At 52.4% G+C, this 17954-nt stretch overlaps 2 protein-coding genes across 12 annotated transcripts in view; one reads left to right on the top strand and one right to left on the bottom strand.

Moving 5' to 3' along the window:
- RHBDF1 (rhomboid 5 homolog 1) overlaps window positions 1–16771 on the top strand; it is a 105021-nt gene extending 88250 nt beyond the window's left edge. For 5 of the 6 annotated variants that reach the window (XM_075899185.2, XM_075899187.2, XM_075899184.2 and 2 more), the window contains 11 exons: window positions 1528–1779; window positions 2669–2780; window positions 4216–4290; window positions 5176–5337; window positions 7400–7500; window positions 8560–8623; window positions 9498–9592; window positions 12722–12797; window positions 13241–13341; window positions 13694–13847; window positions 16006–16771. In XM_075899185.2, the coding sequence (XP_075755300.2) occupies window positions 1528–1779; window positions 2669–2780; window positions 4216–4290; window positions 5176–5337; window positions 7400–7500; window positions 8560–8623; window positions 9498–9592; window positions 12722–12797; window positions 13241–13341; window positions 13694–13847; window positions 16006–16425 (1612 nt within the window). In that variant the 3' untranslated portion in view covers window positions 16426–16771. The remainder of the gene's footprint in view (window positions 1–1527; window positions 1780–2668; window positions 2781–4215; window positions 4291–5175; window positions 5338–7399; window positions 7501–8559; window positions 8624–9497; window positions 9593–12721; window positions 12798–13240; window positions 13342–13693; window positions 13848–16005) is intronic. The other variant, XM_075899190.2, reaches the window with a different exon arrangement.
- Window positions 1–17954, bottom strand: part of SNRNP25 (small nuclear ribonucleoprotein U11/U12 subunit 25) — a 60423-nt gene that overhangs the window by 35123 nt on the left and 7346 nt on the right. The window contains exon 6 of one of the 6 annotated variants that reach the window (XM_025185386.3): window positions 792–11376. The exons of 1 other annotated variant lie outside the window; for it this stretch is intronic. The gene's annotated coding sequence lies outside the window, so the exon portion shown is untranslated. Of the gene's footprint in view, window positions 1–791; window positions 11377–16835; window positions 16933–17246; window positions 17682–17954 lie in introns of those variants that run through there. 4 more of the 6 variants (XM_006124546.4, XM_006124545.5, XM_006124548.5 and 1 more) reach the window with 4 other exon arrangements.

The raw sequence follows: 17954 nt of genomic DNA on the forward strand, positions 1-17954 counted from the left end.
ATATGGTGGCATTTTTGAGGGATCTTTGCTTTTTCTTATATGTATCCCCCTAAGTTAAAAAAAAATTGAGCCTTTATTATGGTGTTTTTAAAAAGTTTCCATGCAGCTTGCAGGCATTTCTATCTTGTGACTGTTCCCTTGAACCTCATTCTAGAAAGGGAATCAAACGGTTTCATTTCTCTTTGTTTCCTGATAAGCCAAAAAGACTCCCTGAGTGACTGGCACCTCAGACCAGCAGAGGGCCACCTTGGTCTTGATTTTTAACAGTTCACTCGGGTGTGACTGTACAGCAGACATGGGGAAGAACCTTGTCGTTGTTTCTGCTACTCACAGTCCAATCTGTCTAATTGTGCTAACCGTTTCCCTCATCATGTTCTTGAGACTGCTACCAGTTATGATACAGATGCTGGAAGTAATGCTGAGAGAGCATCACGTTTCCAATGAGAATGAGAGACCCCCTTTAGGGATAAAATTGAATTCCCAGTGTTTTCATTTTTTATATTATTTTAATGGCTTGATTTATCAAAGCAAAAATGATTCCATGCAAGCTCTAGGGGACTGTATCAAACTACTGAAGGTGCCATTGCAGGGAGTTGATCACAGAACAAAATCAGAGGCTTCATAGCAGTGCATCCCGAGAGTCAAAGAGGTATTCAAGGCTAGGTCACAGGTCACATCTAAACCCTTATTGCTCAAGGAGCAGAGTGACTTTCCAAGTGACATGTAACACAGTCGTCTCTGTGGAGCGTCTTGGAAGAGTTTGTATCCAATCATTCATACACTGAGAACTCTTAATGGTTACAAAGATTGTTTTATTAAATTGCTTTTTAGCATTTACAGCATGTCATGTGTTTATTCCTTGCAACACAGAAACTAACCTAGAAACACACAGGAATGTGGGGGTGTTATCTGTGCACTTATTAATGTTCTGTGGTATTTTTCTGTCCCTGATGCACACTCCAAATTGTTGAGCATTCACAATATTTACCACCCACCACTCCACAACTAAGTGATGTTGTACCGGGTAAAGGATTCCCATTGGACATAGTCTGATATCACTGGCAATTGCAACAGTCACTTGAAGTCTTGAGGCATTGGGAGGATGGAGTGGGCGGGGCATCAGGGAGACAGGTGGAAGATAGAGAGGTGAGGCAGGCGGCGTTGAGATGGGAGGGGCTTGGGTGCAAAGCCAAGAAGGGGAGGGTATCCTTGTGTGATCTCAGTGTCCTTGCTCCTTTCTCCCCAAAGGCTTGGGGGGGGGTGGAGCTTTGACTCTGTGGGGCTCTGTGCAAATTCTCAGTTACCTGCCCCCTGTCCCTGCCCCATCCAGCATCTGACAATGGGGCTTGTTTGACTCTCCCATCTCTAGTTCCAAGGAGGTAATGGCTGGGGCAGGAAGGAGCCCTCCAATGTCGTGCTCTGCCGTCCTGTTCCCCTCTGATCCCATGGCCATAGCCCGGGGAATGGCCTTTGCTCCCTGCCGTGCTCTGCAGCAGCAAAGCATTGCTGTCCCGCTTTGTGTTGCAGTCCCCTGGAGCGAGGCTGGAGGAAACAGAAGGAAGGGACCCTGCCCCAGCCCAAGGTTCGCTTACGACAGGAAGTGGTGAGCATGAGCCCGCAGCGCCGTGGCCAGCGCATCGCCGTCCCAGTCAGAAAGCTCTTTGCCAAGGAGAAGAGGCCGTATGGACTAGGCATGGTGGGCAAGCTGACCAACCGGACCTACCGCAAGCGCATAGATAGCTACGTGAAACGGCAGATAGAGGACATGGATGACCACAGGTGAGAGGAGCCAGCCCCTTTGCTGCCAGGTTGCTGGAAGAGGCTGCTGAGTGAGTGTGAGCGCACACTGCTGCCCCCTATAGGGCGGGATGCATCTCTTGTGGTGAGTGCGTGTGTGTGTGACACTTGCCACAAGAGACATGCATCCTGCAGTGGGAATTACTTGTGTATTCCTTGAACTCCTGCACTTCAACACATTTCCCTGGTTCCCAGGGGGGACAGTTCTGCCATGGGCACCCTGGTGCCTTCATGGCTTTGGCAGTCCAGCACATCTGCTGGCGGCTCACGGTGGGGACCCTCTGCACAGACCAACCCGTCCTATTAGCTAGATTGATGGGGAAATGGACGTCTCCTCCTTCTGCTTCCTGGCAAGGTCTGGTACTTTCATCAGTGTTGGTATCAAGTATCAGAGGGGTGGCTGTGTTAGTCTGGATCTGCAAAAACGACAAGGAGTCCTGTAGCACCTTATAGACTAACGGATGTATTGGAGCATAAGCTTTCATGGACGAACACATGCATCTGACAAAGTGGGTCTTTGCCCACAAAAGCTTATGCTCCAATACATCTGTTAGTCTATAAGGTGCTACAGGACTCCTTGTCATCAGTGTTGGTGTCACTGAAGTGAACACTGCGGGGTGTGACACACCATTTCGTCCAGTCTTGTCCCATTTCTGATTATACCTGTGCCTGGTCCTCTGTGCTAATGAACACCAGAAAAGACCATTGCCCATCTGTACACGGGCCCGGGCATTATGGAGCACAGCAAAGCTCCTTTCAGACTGGAGTCCCAGTGAATTAGCAAGTGTTTTTTCTTGTGCTCCTGGAACAGACACCCCCAGAAAATGTGACTGTGATCTTTGATCTGTGATTCTCTCCATTTCCCGTCTAGGCCTTTCTTCACCTATTGGGTCACCTTTGTGCATTCGCTCATCACCATCCTTGCTGTGTGTATTTATGGCATTGCCCCAGTGGGGTTTTCTCAACATGAGACTGTAGATTCAGTGAGTAAATCCTCTATCAGTGTGAAATGCGATTGCTTCTCAGCAGTTCCTTATTGCCATAGTCCCTGACTTCTCCCTGCGTTTTGTAACCTGTCGGTGGGTCTCCTGACACAGGCCAATAGCTGGAAGCCAGGTGTGCTCACCTGAGGGGCTGGCAGCTGCGGTTGCACACACATGCACCTCAGCACCTGCTCATGTTCACACCTGCAGCCACACTGTGCACGTGCTTTCACTTTTGTACCTGCAGACTTGTACATTCCCAGCTGTACAGAGGCCTGGCAGATTTTCAAGGGCAGCGCATTGCCTGGGCAGGCAAACCTGCTTGTTGGGCTTTCCTGCCTGTCAGCTTTGGCTATCTGCCATCAGACTGAGTGACGGGAGACAAGCCCATCAGGGCTGGTAATGTCTGCATAAGTGATATAGCAGCAACGTGGCACTGTCAGCCTGAGGAGCAGGGGCCGGGTAGCTGGGTAGACTCTGCAGCGCTGTTTAGAAGGAAGGTGTCTGAGCAGAGTTCCAGCCTGGGCTCTGTGGCAGAGCTGGGAGTTGGTCAGGACTCCTGGGATAACACTTTGCCGACAGAGTTGTGAGATATTAAGGGCTAGATTTGCAGGCCATGTTTGAGGTGCTTGTACTAGTTCCCTGGCACAGAATCCCAGCTTGTCCTCCCCCAGCACTAGTGAACATGTAGCAGCGCTCTCCTCGTCTCGCTTGTGCCCACAAGGGCGTTCACAGCAGAGAAACATTTATTTTTAGTGACACAGATACAGGATTTCCCTTAAAATCCAAACAAATCCCAACCCACCGGAGCAGCTGCAGCATTCCGTCCCGCTCCAATCTTCCTCCCAAAGGGTGAAAGTGGGTGTCTCAATTTTTGGGAAGCCGAGCTCCCCTTCAGGAGAGTGCACCCCCACCCACCTCCTGTAGCCTGCCATGCACACTGTGGGACACAGGACACACGTTGGTAAGCGTATTATGCCTCCCCTCCCCCTCCCCCCCCCACCGGTTTCAGCATGCTCTGCAGCATTTCCCAAGGGTGACATTTAGAGCAGTACCTTAGGCATCGGCAGCATTGCCCAGTGAAACCCGGGGGGCAGGACACAGCTCTGGGTTTAGGCTTGTGCTAACGTGGCTGCACCCATTGCACTTGGGGCACGGTTTTGAGGTTTTTTTCTCCCCGCCAGACCAGCTGGAGGTGAAGGGATCTGTTTGTGGAAGCTGAGACTCTGGAGAACAGTTGAGAGGCCAAGGCCAGCCCTCTGGGGAGCTGTGATCTGGAAAGTTCTGGATTTAAAGCCCCCAGATCCAGTTAGCGGGGCTTCAACTGCTCCTGGGCATTGCAGGGCTCTACTGTTCCTTCCCAATCAGCGTCCCTCTGTGGTGCCTGCCACTAGCCATGTGGCTCAGGGGAGGCTGGTGCTTTCTTGTCTTGCAGGTCCTGAGGAACAGGGGGGTTTATGAAAATGTCAAATATGTTCAACAAGAAAACTTCTGGATTGGCCCAAGCTCGGTGAGTCCTGCCAGCTGGGATTGAGCCTGGGGACAGATAGTCCACCCGCACCTTCGCCTGAGGGCACGGCCGCTCTGCTGTTACTCCACAGGGCCTAACCAGCCCTGGTGTGGCCTGTGACTGGCGGTTTGAGCTCTGACAGGCTCCCTAATGCGCCAGTGGCCTGGCCCAACCAAGCTTTTGAGGGTCCCCTTGGAGGGGTGATGCCTGTGAAATGGGATTAGGGAGGCATGTGCTGTCTCCTGTGGGGAGACCCCACCCGGTACGGCCTGGCACTTTGCACCTTGGCCGGGGAATGCCCTGCCGTAGGTCTGGCTCTGCTTCTGTGGGGTGACTGCCCTCACTGGTGCTTTCCCCTCAACACCTGCACTGGCACCAGCATGCAGGGGAACTTGTGCAGGATCAGGAAGATCCTTGTTGTATGGGGAAGCCACTGGTACCTGTTTGGTACCATATATTTTGGTCATATATTTTGATCATATATTTTGTGTGTGAATTTAACTACTTGTGACCCAGCCCTTTCCCCTTCCCCCCGCTTGGGGGAGGGGCGACTATTCCTGGGCCCCTGGGCAAAGTGGGGGGTGGTGGAGTTGGTTCCATGCTCCTGGAAGGGGCAGAGCTAAGGGTAGCCAGTCCACAGCACCACCCGGGCTGTGCTGTGCCTCCCAGGGCTCCAGCTGCAATTGTCTCCTTTGTCCCCACGCTGTCAGCAGGCCTGCCTCTGCTCACCCAGGCTTGGTCTGTCAGAGGCAGCTGCTGCTCAGCTTCCCCCTCCCCTCCACTCCCAGACTCCTTGCTGCCAAGCCTCTCCCTTCCTTCCTCCTCCTGAGCCCACCCTGCCCTCTTGGTCCCTCAACTGAGCTCCTAACCCTGTCTCCTTCCTAGGAGGCCCTGATCCACCTGGGGGCGAAGTTCTCGCCATGCATGAGGCAGGACCAGCAGGTGCATAACTTCATCAGTGGCACGCGAGAGAAGGAGAAGCACTCGGCCTGCTGTGTGCGCAACGACAAGTCAGGCTGCGTGCAGACCTCGGAGGAGGAGTGTTCTGTGAGTGCCCCCACAGCTCTGCGCACCTCCCCTCCCTCGCTGGCCCATCATCATGCCCGCGGATGGGATCCCCCAGCCCAGGCTCCCTGCTTGCCTGGCAGCTGTGACTCTTTCAGCCTCCCTTCCCAGCTGGTGTGGATCTCTGGAGCCTCCCATCTACCTGGGTCTCACATTAACGTAGATGAAATAAACAGGCCCAAAGAGTTAAAGGTGCTAGCATGAGCCAGACACTGCCTATTAACAGGGTTTGGGGGCCCCAGACCTCCACCTGCTCAATACGCTGGCAAACACATCACTGCACATTAAGATTCAGAAAAGAACAGTTCAAAGCATTTGTTCCCTTTTCCTCCAGCTGGGAAGTGTTTTCAGGAGGGGAAAAGCCTCATGTTTGAGGGTCTCTTAGATGCTATCAAGGACAGAAAAACTGTCCTTTGGGGCCTCTTTCCCAGAGGCCTGCCTGCAAAACACACACCAAGAGGAGAGGAAAGAATTGCAGAGGTAGCAGGACCAGAAGCTGCATTTTTTCACTTGCAGCCTTGCTGCTGCAGAAACACAGGTGCAGCGCAGTATGATCAGCCCTTATGAGACCTGGCAAACTTGACCCAGGGCATAGCTTTGGTCACAGGCTTACAGTAGTGTGCAAAAGATAACCGTGGCTGCTAAGACTAGACTCTTGTTAGAAGGAAAAAGGAGAAGGATAGGAAAAGGGAAGAAGTAATGTGGGGAAGGAAAAAGCACCGAGAGAGAGGGAGAGGCTATGTCTGTCTTGCTGGTTTGAGAGCAAAAAGTCAGGTTTTTGCACAAAAAACCATGCAAGCATCCACACTGAGAATAAAACCACCCCAATGAGAGTCTTTTTACCCAGATGCTTCTGCACTGATGTGCCAGTGAAGACACTTGCCCTCCCCCAGAGCCGTTCCACATTGCAGAGCAGGGGGCTGCTCCTTGAAACTCAGGAGACCTGCCTGCAGGTACATGCCCCTCCCCTTTAGATCTGTTCTGAGGGCTGGTGGTGTCACTGGTCCGGGACACAAAACCATTCATTGCTGTGGGATGCTCCTGCAGCCTCCCACAGTGCGACCAGAGGCAGGCAGGCAGAACGTGCTGAACAGAGTTAGGGAGGGAGGCGGGGGTTGAATTCTGGGTCTCCCACTTCTCCTGCCTCAAGACAGTTTGCTTCCTGCAGCTGTCACGCACACACATCCACCCCTGCTACAACAACGATTTGCTTGGTGTCCCAGAGCAATGCCTAGTGGGATAGTGCGCTCCTCTCCTCTGCAGTGTACGTGCTGTATAAGTACAGTAAATACACGCTTCTGCCTGTGGAACTCAAATCAGCACTTTTCTTTTAGCGCTTTTCTATCACCGACAAAACTGTCAGTGAATAAACTCTGCAAGTGTAGACAGAGCCAAAGTCTCACATCCTTCTGGGAGATTGTTGACGGCTATGTGGGGGCATATCTCAGGTGACAAAGGTCCAACTGTGTCCTGTTGCATTTCCAGCTCCCAGAAGGGTGGCAGCCAGGAGAGTAAAGCTCACTCCTTCTGGTCCTCCTGTCTCCCTCTTAGCCCTTCTCAGCTCTTTGATGTTGTCCCCTGAAGTGGTTTTTTTTTAAGGAGCCCAAAAGGGAGTGGTGAGCAAAGTAGCCCAGGATATTTTGTTCAGCAATTGGAGCTAATTTTTTTCATTGATTTCTGGTCCCACACGTCTCTTGTTCAAGGAGCAAGATCTTCACACAGTCCTTGTTATAGTAATAGGCCTCTTCATTTGGACTGATTCCATGGCTGTCCCTCCCTTTCGGACCCTTCTCCCTTGCCTTTTGTTATGGCTCGTCGGAACTTTGTAAACGTTCCCTCACTTTTCTCTGCTGAACTCAGTCAGATGTAGGCTGGTTAGCACGTCTCCTTACCCAGCATATGACCCCGTCTCATTCTGATCCCCCAGCCCCCTGCTCAGTTGCTGTGTCCCTTTCCCCCTGGGTTGTTTCTGAATGGTTCTGCCTCCTGGAGCTCCAGGGCCCTGTGGTGATCACTTGTGCCTCTTCTGCTCTCTCCTGCACAGTCCACCCTGGCCGTGTGGGTGAAGTGGCCTCACCATCCCAGCACGCCAATGCTGGCAGGAGGCAAGAGACAGTTTGGGTCCGTGTGTCACCAGGATCCCAGGTAGGCACCACCTGGCTCAGGCCTCCACTTGGGACTGCTGTGTCTATGTGAAGAGTCCCAGGAGGTGGGACTGCTTGTTACCCTGGGGCTTCTCAAGGAAGTAGGGGTTGTTTGGGGAATCAGCCAGGCGAGGGGGATGGATCCTGAGCAGGGAAAGGAGCACAGTGAGGTTCCCCCAACACGGGGGCAGTGTCACTGGGAGGAGGGAGTGGGCATGGGGTGTCACTGGCTAGAGGTGGGGTGTGGAATGTCCCTAGATGGGGGGTGGGAAAGGGGACACAGAATGGGCATGGGGGGCAGGATAGTGCGGCTCGGAGACCAATTGGATACTTGCTCTGATTTCCGCACCCCCTACCTTCGGGCACTGCTCTCCTCCCTGAGCCTCCAGCAGCATCCAGGCAGGGAGCGTCTCTGCGCCTGGTTCAGAGCTGCTGGAATAATTCACCCTGCTGAGCCATCCCATCCCGCACCACCCTGCTCTCTCTTCCTCGCTGCTTCCTGCTGGGCTGCAGCACAGGCCCCACCTGCAGGCAGCCCGCTGACCATTGCAAACACCACAGAAACCCACAATCCACTGGTGCCCCCCGGCTGGCCTGTTGCTTCCCCTCCGAGGCTCCACCCTGTCCTCTGTGGGAGCCGTGGATTTCCCTGGAGCAGCCAGGCTGCTGGCAGGGAGTACTTGGCACTGGGGCATTGCTGGCAGCTGGGTGTGGGGCTGGCCTGGCGTGGAGAGGAGGCCGGCAGCTGGCAGACTGCGGGGCGGGGGCGCTGCATGGCAAGCGGCCCAGATGCTGGATTCGGTAGAACTGGCCAGTGCACCAGGCAGTTTTCCTGCATGTCAGTTGTCACCGTGGCAACTGCTCTCAGTATGGAGGCCTTGGAGAACCCCTGCCCCAGCCCGCCCTGATGGACATGGCACATGAGCGTGGTGGGACGCCTGCCTGGGGAGTGCAGCAGTAGCATGGTGCTGTGGCTCCAGGCCGTGGGGGTCTCCCCAGCATGTACGCCTCTCCTGCTGCCTGGTTTCCCCTGGTGATAGGTTGGGATTTGTTGCCTCAGGGTTTGTGAGCAGCCAGCGTCAATGGATCCCCACGAGTGGCCTGATGACATCACCAAGTGGCCGGTGAGCTTTCCTAGAGTCACCCGGGGGAGGAGGGGTCTGGAGTTGCAGGCCTGGGTTGGCACAGTCGCTGCTGGAGCTGGCCGAGGTGGGCTCAGCCCCATGGCTTTCGCCTCATCGCCAGAGAGATGTTTGCACGTCATCTGCTGACCAGTCAGTGGCAATTCCAGCCCCCAGACAGAAATCAGTGCTGTGTGCGGGGGAGGGTGAAGGATCAGAGCAGCCCCAGGAGGAGACGCATCTTCCTATAGGGAGTCAGGAGACACAGAAAGGGAAGAGCTGGGCAAGGGCCCAAGGGTGGAGGTGGGGGCTGCCCTGGGATGGGGGATCCATGCTGTCCTGGGGGCTGACTTGACCCACAGCTATGAAGGAGGGAAGAAAGGTCAGAAGCCCTGAGCACAGCCTGTCCAGGCCAGAGGGCCTCTGAACTGTGATTTTGAACCTTTCACCTGACAGGTACTTGGGAGGGGAAAGGCATCAGGCCAGTGGAGATGGGCCTGGTTCTGGGCACTCAGCCAGCCTGCCCCACCTGCTAAGCACGCTCCTGAGGGCTGACTGTGTTAAGGCTGCTTCTCCCAGTCTGCAGCCAAGGGAACTGCTGCAACTGGGAGGACCCCGCATGGGCTGCTAGGATTTCCCTCCCAAGCTTAAAAGCTCTTTATGGTCTGGTTGTTCTGTTGCCAACCCAGGCGGTATCCATGGGTGCATCCCCATTAGCTCCTCCCCAGCTCTCCTGCCAAATCACAGATGGAAGTAGAACATGGTCCTAGCATCAGGCCTATCCCCTCCCAGGACCTGGCCATAGGTGGCTCAGAGCCCAGGGCAAGTGGGGAAAGGTTCCCAGATCCATCTCATTCCATTTGTTGTTGTTATCCAGATCTGCACCAAAAACAGCGCTGGGAATTACACCAACCACCTTCACATGGACTGCATGATCACAGGCAGGCCCTGCTGCATCGGGACCAAAGGAAGGTAATGGAGCCCACCTGCCCTTCTGCAGAGGGGCTGCAAATAGGATGAGGTGCATGGTGGATTTGCAGAGGCTTTGTGCGATTTGCATGTGGGCCCAGGGGGGCTTGTCGTCCTCTGCAGAGGGTAGCGCCCAGGCCACTACTGTGAAAGGGAAGCTAGACAGAAATGAAACCACCTCAGGCGTGTGTGCATCTAGGGAGCCAGGCCCTGCCCTGTGCTGTGTGGGGAGGACCAGAAAGATAGAAGCAGGTTTAGCACAGAGGGTCAGAGGACAGATCTGTACCCTCCCCACGGGTCACTCTAGAGCAGCGATGGGCAATCTAGGCTAGTGAGTGGGCCGCATGAGTGACCCTCCTTCGCCTCAGTGCACCACAAGATTGTTGTAACCAAGACAGTCTCCAGGATAGTGTAGCTTTGCTAACTGCGCTTGCAGGGTGTACCGCCTGAACTGTAATAGCACTTTGGTTGCAAAGGAAGTGCACAGCTCTCTGTGTTGTGTGCAGTTCGCACCCACCTCACTTCCCCTACCCTTGCTTCACGTGTGTGTTGCTTTAGGAACGCCGGCAGGAAAAAACCATGTGGACGGAAACTAGTGGAATCTGGCAACCCTGCGCATGGGCAGCAGTAAACAAAGTATCTTGTGGGCCACACACAGAGCAGCAGGCTGCTCTAGAGTGCTGGCTGCCGAGCCTTTTGAATACATGGATGTGTTGTGTAGCTCTGAAACACTCGTTTGGGCCTCGCTGCGGGGAATAAATGCTTTCCCTGCCCAGCTGATGGTCTCCGCAGAGCTTTGAGATGGTGCAGCAGCAGTGTGGACTGAATGGGCCTCACACTGTGCCATGCTGGAAATGGACATGGTCTTTGTACATGTCCCTGGTACTGGGGAGCTGACGGGCCAAAGCTAAACACTGGCAGTGGCTGAGTGGAGGGGGCTGTGGGGATTAGTGTGAGAAGGGTCAGCACTTGGCAGTGAGGGCAGAGCCTGGGCCACATGCAGGTGCTGGAATTTGATGTGGCAAGCAATAGGTGCTGACATGGCCAGAGGGACTAGGAAGACATTTGGAGGGATGGGAGGAGCAGGGAGAAGCAGGCAGGCCAGACGGGCAGGTTACAGCGATGAAGGGGAGACAGGACCAACAGCTCAGCTATCAGGGATGGTATCCCAGCCTTGTGGTGGGTCTCTCAGAGTACCACTACACTGCAAAGGAAGATTGAAGCAGCCACTGTCGATCTTCCAGGATTTGAATTAGCAGTTAAGTTAAGATCGCTAATTTGAACTGAGGGGGCCGCTCCTGTGGATGCTGGTAACCCTGCTTCCATGAGGAGTAAGGGAAGTTGAAGGAGAGTGTTCCTCCTTCGACTTCCTGCAGTGTAGATAGCGCCAAATTTCAACTTCAGCTGCGCAATGAACGTAGCTGAAGTTGCGTATCTTAATTAAACTTTGTCCCGCAGAGTAGACATTCCCTTAGGAAGGAGGAGAGAGACTCCTGGGATTTGCCTTATGTGATGAAGGGGTTACAGTCAGTCTGGCTTCCTGTTTCTGGCAGTAGGAATGATTAGCCACATATATAGACCCAGATACCCTGGCTAGCCAGATGCTTGGGCTGGACAAGGAGCTGTCAGTAAAGGTTAAATAATAACAGACAGGGAATCAATCAGTGTTGCAAACCATGAGAGTGGTGGCCTAGTTGGCTTTCAGAAACAGAAACGTCTTGCTCTTTATGCAGGTGTCCCTTTAGCCGATGTTGATAGCCAGTAATTGGGGTCTTGCAGGATTGTTTCTATTAGGAGGGGAAATTAACAAAAGCCAGGTATTTCTTTGGTTCCATCCTGCTTATTTACAAAGAATGGACAGAGATTCCTGTTCTCTGGAACACAGCAGGAACAAATAACCGCAGTTCCTTGCTCACAACTTGCAAGCCAGCCTCTCCAGTGAGTCCTGTGCACTAAAGAGCTGTCTGTGATCCTAGCAGGGCTACACTAGTTTTTCTGGCTTTTTCCTTTCACACCCAGACACATACAGCTGCAACCAATCAACCTCTCAGCCCCTGTATTTGCAATCAGTGCCAGGGAACCCTCAGACCAGATTGCTTAACAGTGTCCTAGGCCTTGGGGGGTAGCTGTTTCCAGTTATCACTACATAAAGAGGCATTTAATTGCTCCTTCTGTGTAGCCTGAAGGGTGTTTTAGCACCCATCAGCTTAATAAGATGTGAGATTTTTCTATAGTACAGAGACCTATTTGTTGGCAGCCATTAGCACTTTCCAGCATAATCACATGGAGGTGGTGTCCAGAGACCCAATCGGGATCTGTACTCGTATAGAGGCAGAGACTGTCCCTGCCTCTCAGTGTAAAAATCTCTGCCATGGATGCTATACAGCCTAGTTTTAGAGACCCTAAGATTGTGGCAGACTCACCATCTGCCACTCCGTTAGTTAGAAAATCAATGAACTAGAGTTAGAATTCCTGCAGGGAGATTCTTAGTTCCAGTCTGACTCTCAAAACAAAAGCCCAGTGGAAAGCACTGCCTTCTCTCACAGCCTTGTCTCCCCAGATTACATAGCTGCAGTGTAGTTGTGGAACTGCTAGTGTAGGCACGATTCACACGTGGTAGGATTTGCATGTGTAAACTGTGTCTGTGCTAGAGCTGTGCAGCTCTGCTAGAGGCTGGTGTTCCAGTCCGAGAGCCCTGGAGCATGATGAGCACCTTCTAGAAAGAAGGGAAGACCTGTGCCAAAAGGGTTTACAGGCCAGGTTCTTGGATAGAAAGGGGAAGGGCAGCACAAGCCAGTCCTGTGCCTCCTCAGAGCAGCCCAGGGCATTAGGCTGTTTGGGCAGTGACCCCCCGGCAGGTGAGACATTGAGGTGATTCTGAGCTGGGATTGATGACTCAGGATGGGTTTGGGGGGTATCGGTGAGGGCTCTGTTTGCTGAGTGAATTGTTCAGTGTTTCCCTAGCACAGATGCCCGGGCTGGGAAGCACATCTCTGACTCGTGTGCAATGTGGTCACCTTTGGGCCGGGGCTCGATCCAAGGGACATGAGGCCTGCAGAGCAAGGCTGATTCCAGGGCACGAGGTGCTCCTGACAGCACAAGTGAATCTGGCAATTCTCTTTTCTCCCCCAGGTGTGAGATAACATCTCGAGAGTATTGTGATTTCATGCGGGGCTATTTCCACGAGGAGGCAACGCTTTGCTCCCAGGTACGGCTGGGGCTGCAGGGCAGGTTCTCAAAGCTATTCGCTTCCCCCTCCCTCTTCCCTTGGTGAGATTTGGGCAAGTTTTTGCCGCTTGGGAGCCTCGAACTATGCCCCACAGCAGGACCCTGAGCCGCAGGCTGACAGGTTAGAGAGGACAATGACCATCTCTCTCTAGAGACCAGTGCGGGATTCTGGGGCACTTCTCTAGCCTGTGTCGCACAGGGGGTCAGACTAGATGAAACAGATGTTTATGGCCTTATGCCCTCCTCCCCGCTCCTCCCCCCCAACCTGGCCCATCTGGAGGTCTCCGCCTCTGGCGGGGCATTTTCCTGGCTGGCATATGGGGCAATAAGTCTCCCAGCAACCACCACCACATGCAGCCTGGCTAATGTATTCAACGGCCCATAGACCCTTGCGTTTCCAGCTGACCTGGCTTTCTGTATTAGGTGCACTGCATGGACGATGTCTGTGGCCTCCTGCCCTTCCTAAACCCAGAGATTCCTGACCAGTTCTACCGCCTCTGGCTTTCCCTTTTCCTCCACGCTGGGTAAGTCTTACTGCAAAGACAAACCAATGTCTGCATTGTCATGCAGTGGGGGTGGGTCTGTCTGTGGCATCCCTGGGCATGGTGCCCATTAGTTCCCTGCAGGGATTGGGGGGGATGAGTACCCCTGCTTGGCTGCATTACAGGCAGTGCTCAGTCAGGGCCAGTCTCCTCTGCACCTCAAATAAATGACAACTATTTCATGTCCTTGGCCCAGGTACTCGCTGGGGCCAGGGACTGAAGTGCATGCGGGAGGCAGGCCAGAGGCTACGGGTGAACCTGGGCCAGGATTCAGAGCAGGACTGCCCAGGACCTTGGTAGCTGCTGCCTTAGCTCTGGTGTTCTGATTTGGCAGGATCCTGCACTGCCTGGTTTCAGTCTGTTTCCAGATGACCATCCTGCGAGACCTGGAGAAGCTGGCAGGCTGGCATCGCATCTCCATCATCTACCTGCTCAGCGGCATCACTGGGAACTTAGCCAGTGCAATATTCCTGCCCTACAGAGCAGAGGTAGGTCTCCTCAGGCGGGTGGGCAGGTCCCATTACCTACTGTAAGAACTGAATCCTGTATCACCCAACCCTAACCCACCCACCTCCAGTGATGCACTGTAGGCACTCCTCAAACTGGGGACTCTGGGGTGGCTCTGGGATGTCCAGAGTGGTCCAAATCCTCCCTTGTAGAAGCACTCGGACAAGGAATGGGATGATTGTTCCTGGCGCTTTAGCCTCCACTACCATCTCTGCGTCTCCCTGGCCTGTGTCAGAGGGCAGCACTATTGGCCACTGACGAGCTGGGTCAGTTACTGAACAGTAAAATCACCCCAAGAAACAGGCGTGAGGCTGAGCCCTGCCCACAGTCCTGAGGAGGCAGTGAGCTGCCTGCCCTGAATTAGGTCTCTCAGGCCCTATGGCCCTGTACTAGGCTGAGACTCAGAGCTTCATAGCTGGGGCATGACCAAACTCATGGCTATGAAAAACGCATCCCAGACCACAGACTCTGGTCTTTTGTGGGCCTTTACCCCATACTATACAGATTCTGCAGAGATTCACTTCTCAGACTGGGGGTTCTGATCAAGAAGGGAGTTGCAGGATGGTCACAATGTTATTTTTTGGGGAGGGAAAGGGGGTCACACTACTGTCACCCTCACCGCCTTAAAAGTTGCATGGCTGGAGGTGATGGCTGTTGGCCAAGTGCCCAGCTTTGAAGGCCGTGCCTCCCCCAACCGCGGCATAGACGTACGGGTAGCAATACCATAGCATACCATCCTTATTACTGTGCTACTGCTGGCAGTGGCTTTGCCTTTAGAGCCTGACTCCTGCCCAGCTCTGAAGAAATACAGAAGTAAGTTTTGTGGTATCACCACTCCTCCTGCAATAACCTTGTCACTCTCCACTACTCCTTTGTTTAACTGTAGGAGTCCTGATAAAAAATGTGAAGTTTCAGATTTAAATAGCTCAAATAATGAAAGTTAAGATTTTAAACATCATATGACTGAAATTGACCAAAATGGCCTGGGAATTTAGGAGGACTATTAGCCAGGCTGGGCAGAGATGGTGTCCCTAACCTCTGCCAGAAGCTGGGAATGGGTGACGGGAGGATCACTTGGTGATCACCTGTTCTGTTCATTCCCGCTGGGGCACACTGAAGACAGGACAGGGGGCTAGAGAGATCTTTAGTTTGACTTAATGCAGCTGTTATGTAGGATCCCATTCATAACTAATGCCCAAGAGCTACTGCACTATAGCTGTAGCGCTTAAGATGCTCCTATGCTGATGGAAAAGCATCTCCCTCTCTGAAAGACAGTAGCTTTGGTGATGGGAGAACACAGCACTGTCCACACAGGGGTTAGGCCGGTATAACTGGGTCACTTGGAGGGTGTGTATTTTTCACACCCTGGAGCAACATGGTTATATGATATGAGGGAGTAGGGCAGAAATGGCCTTAGGCAGAATCCCAGCAATGGGGGTTACTGCTCCTACCACCTACAGGATTGGTCTCCAAGCCTTGATAGCTAGGAAACACGCATGGCCCTCTCTTTGGGCCTATTTGTACTGCAGGTAGTATGCCTGTGCTCTGCCACAGATGGTCTCTGCCTTTAGATTGCTGGCTATGGGTAGGCCCTGATCTTAAAAAGCTGTGAGTGTTTCCATGGTGAAGGCACAGTAGAAGGGGTAGACAGCCTGCCATACTTGCCCCGTCTCTCTCACCCTGCACTTTCACTGTGGCCTCCCTGCTTTCATCTTCCAGAGCCCTGCCTATATCCAGCTGCCCAAGTCCTAGTATGCTCCCATGTGATGCCCTGGTGCATTTTAGAAGAACGGCAGGGCCTGCAGTGATATTCAGACAGACTTGCAAGCAGATATTTAAAGTGTCTCCTGTGCAGCCCATGATATTAAAACACTGGTTAACAATTAAAATCACCCAGTCACGCTGCTTTTACTATGTTAGTAACTGACTATAGTCCCCCCGCCGCCGCCGCATGGAGATAAAAGCTTCCCCTGCTAGCTGTTGACTCAGAATTAGGCAGCTTCTCTGTCACGGAAATGGAGCATTCCAGTGGCTGACAGCAAGAGAGAGTCCTTTGTGAAGCTGAGACCTGGTAGGAGCATTCAATAGTAGGATTGGTTGGTTTCACTCTCCATAACCTGCATCTTCTCTCTCCTGCAGGTAGGTCCTGCAGGATCCCAGTTTGGAATCTTGGCCTGTCTCTTTGTGGAACTCTTCCAGAGCTGGCAGATCCTGGCACGTCCATGGAGGGCCTTCTTCAAGCTGTTGGCTGTGGTGCTCTTCCTCTTTGCCTTTGGCCTCTTGCCTTGGATTGATAATTTTGCCCACATTTCGGGATTCATCAGTGGCCTCTTCTTGTCCTTTGCCTTCCTGCCCTACATTAGCTTTGGGAAATTCGATTTATATCGGAAGCGATGCCAGATTATAGTGTTTCAGCTCGTCTTCATTGGACTCTTCTCAGGACTCGTGATTCTGTTCTACTTCTATCCGATTAAGTGTGAATGGTGTGAGTTCCTCACATGTATTCCATTCACAGACAAGTTCTGTGAGAAGTACGATCTAGATGCACAGCTCCACTGAATGGCGAAGACTGGTTTCTCGAGCAGGTCCTGGAGTTGGATTGTCTTTGCATTTTACTGTGCCAGTTCCACATGGACAAAACCTCTCATCCCGTGACACATCTAACCCTGACTACGGTTAATTTAAACTGTCTTGTCAGCACTTGGCAGACCCATCGTGCCTTATCTCAGAAGTCCTGCACATTTTCTGAAAACAGAACAATTGTGCCTTGTTCAATTTATTGAACCTTTTCTGCTGCCATATTTTTATTACACTACTTTAATACTACATTTTTAACCAGATTTGTTTACTACTGCTAAGGTGGTGATTAAATGGAAAAGTAGCGTTTTAGCTACTGTTAACTGTTCTGCACAGTCTATGGCTTTGTTTATTTACTTTATCTTACTACATGTTCAGCCTCAGCCACTGACTGCCATCACCAGCCAAGCAAGTTTATTTTTTTGATGTTGGCACAACTGATGGATTCTTTCAGGACTGAATTTAATTTCCTGTTTCTTCAGTTCTTACCTGTAGTTTATGAACACAAACCAAAACAGAACCAGGTAGTAGTAGAGGAATTAAGTGGAGCCCATCCTTTCTGACTAGGCTTCTCCTTTCCCAAAAGATTTCCCCAGTTCCCTTCTCCCAACACCATGGTCTCGCCTGCACAGTAAGACCCTGCATTCGAACTAGAAGCTACACCAATGGCTTGGCCTCTAGATGTTCTAGCAAGGTGGCACAGCTGTGTGGGTAGTGAGTCAGGTGTTATAGGAACTGGATGCATTTTGACTGGTATAAGCTCTAATCCTAAACAGCTTCAAGCTCACTGTCATCCCCTCACACCATTTTTATTACCTTTATTTCAAACACCTACAGGCCAGCTTTTTGCAACACAGACCAGCTGCCTCATCTTGTTTACAGAGATCAGGTTCCCCTTCCAAGGCCATCACCTCCTGCTTGTCTTACCAAGGGAGCAGGCTCCTTGAGGTAGGGCAGGCCAAAAGCAACGAAGGTCTTGGTTTTCCACACAGTCCAGTGCTCTGACATCGTGCCCTCGCTGTAGGTGCTGACAGCTGGCTTCCTGCCTCCTTGTGCTCAAGATCTCATGCCACCATTTATGGCTTTTAGTTGATCCAATGCTCTATGCTTTCACCATAGCCACTTTTTAATCTCGCAGTAGCTCAGGATGAATACAGCATGTGTGAGGTCTGGACTGCTTCAGGGTCTGTTTCCTCCTGAAATCTGGTTAAGACAGCTGCATAAATTGTTAGGCATAACTAGAAATAAAGGATTAAAATCCTATAGTGTCATCAAGTTCTGGCAGGCAACGAGAGCTCCAATGAGCATCAGAGAGCCTTCAGAACAAGGTGGGGGCAGTGAAAGGCGGCACCACATCCAAATACTAACGCACAAGAGACTCATCAGGTCCTGCCTTTGCACTTCTTTGAAAGATACTGAATCCATAGGCTAGTCCTGCTGCAGTAACTGCCTAGGGCGAGTCCTTTCCAGGCAGAGGGAGTGCTGTGCCAGGAGCTGCTATGAGTGAGTTA

This window comes from Pelodiscus sinensis, chromosome 15 (assembly GCF_052426305.1).
Source record: "Pelodiscus sinensis isolate ZL-2025 chromosome 15, ASM5242630v1, whole genome shotgun sequence".
Taxonomy (NCBI): domain Eukaryota; kingdom Metazoa; phylum Chordata; order Testudines; family Trionychidae; genus Pelodiscus; species Pelodiscus sinensis.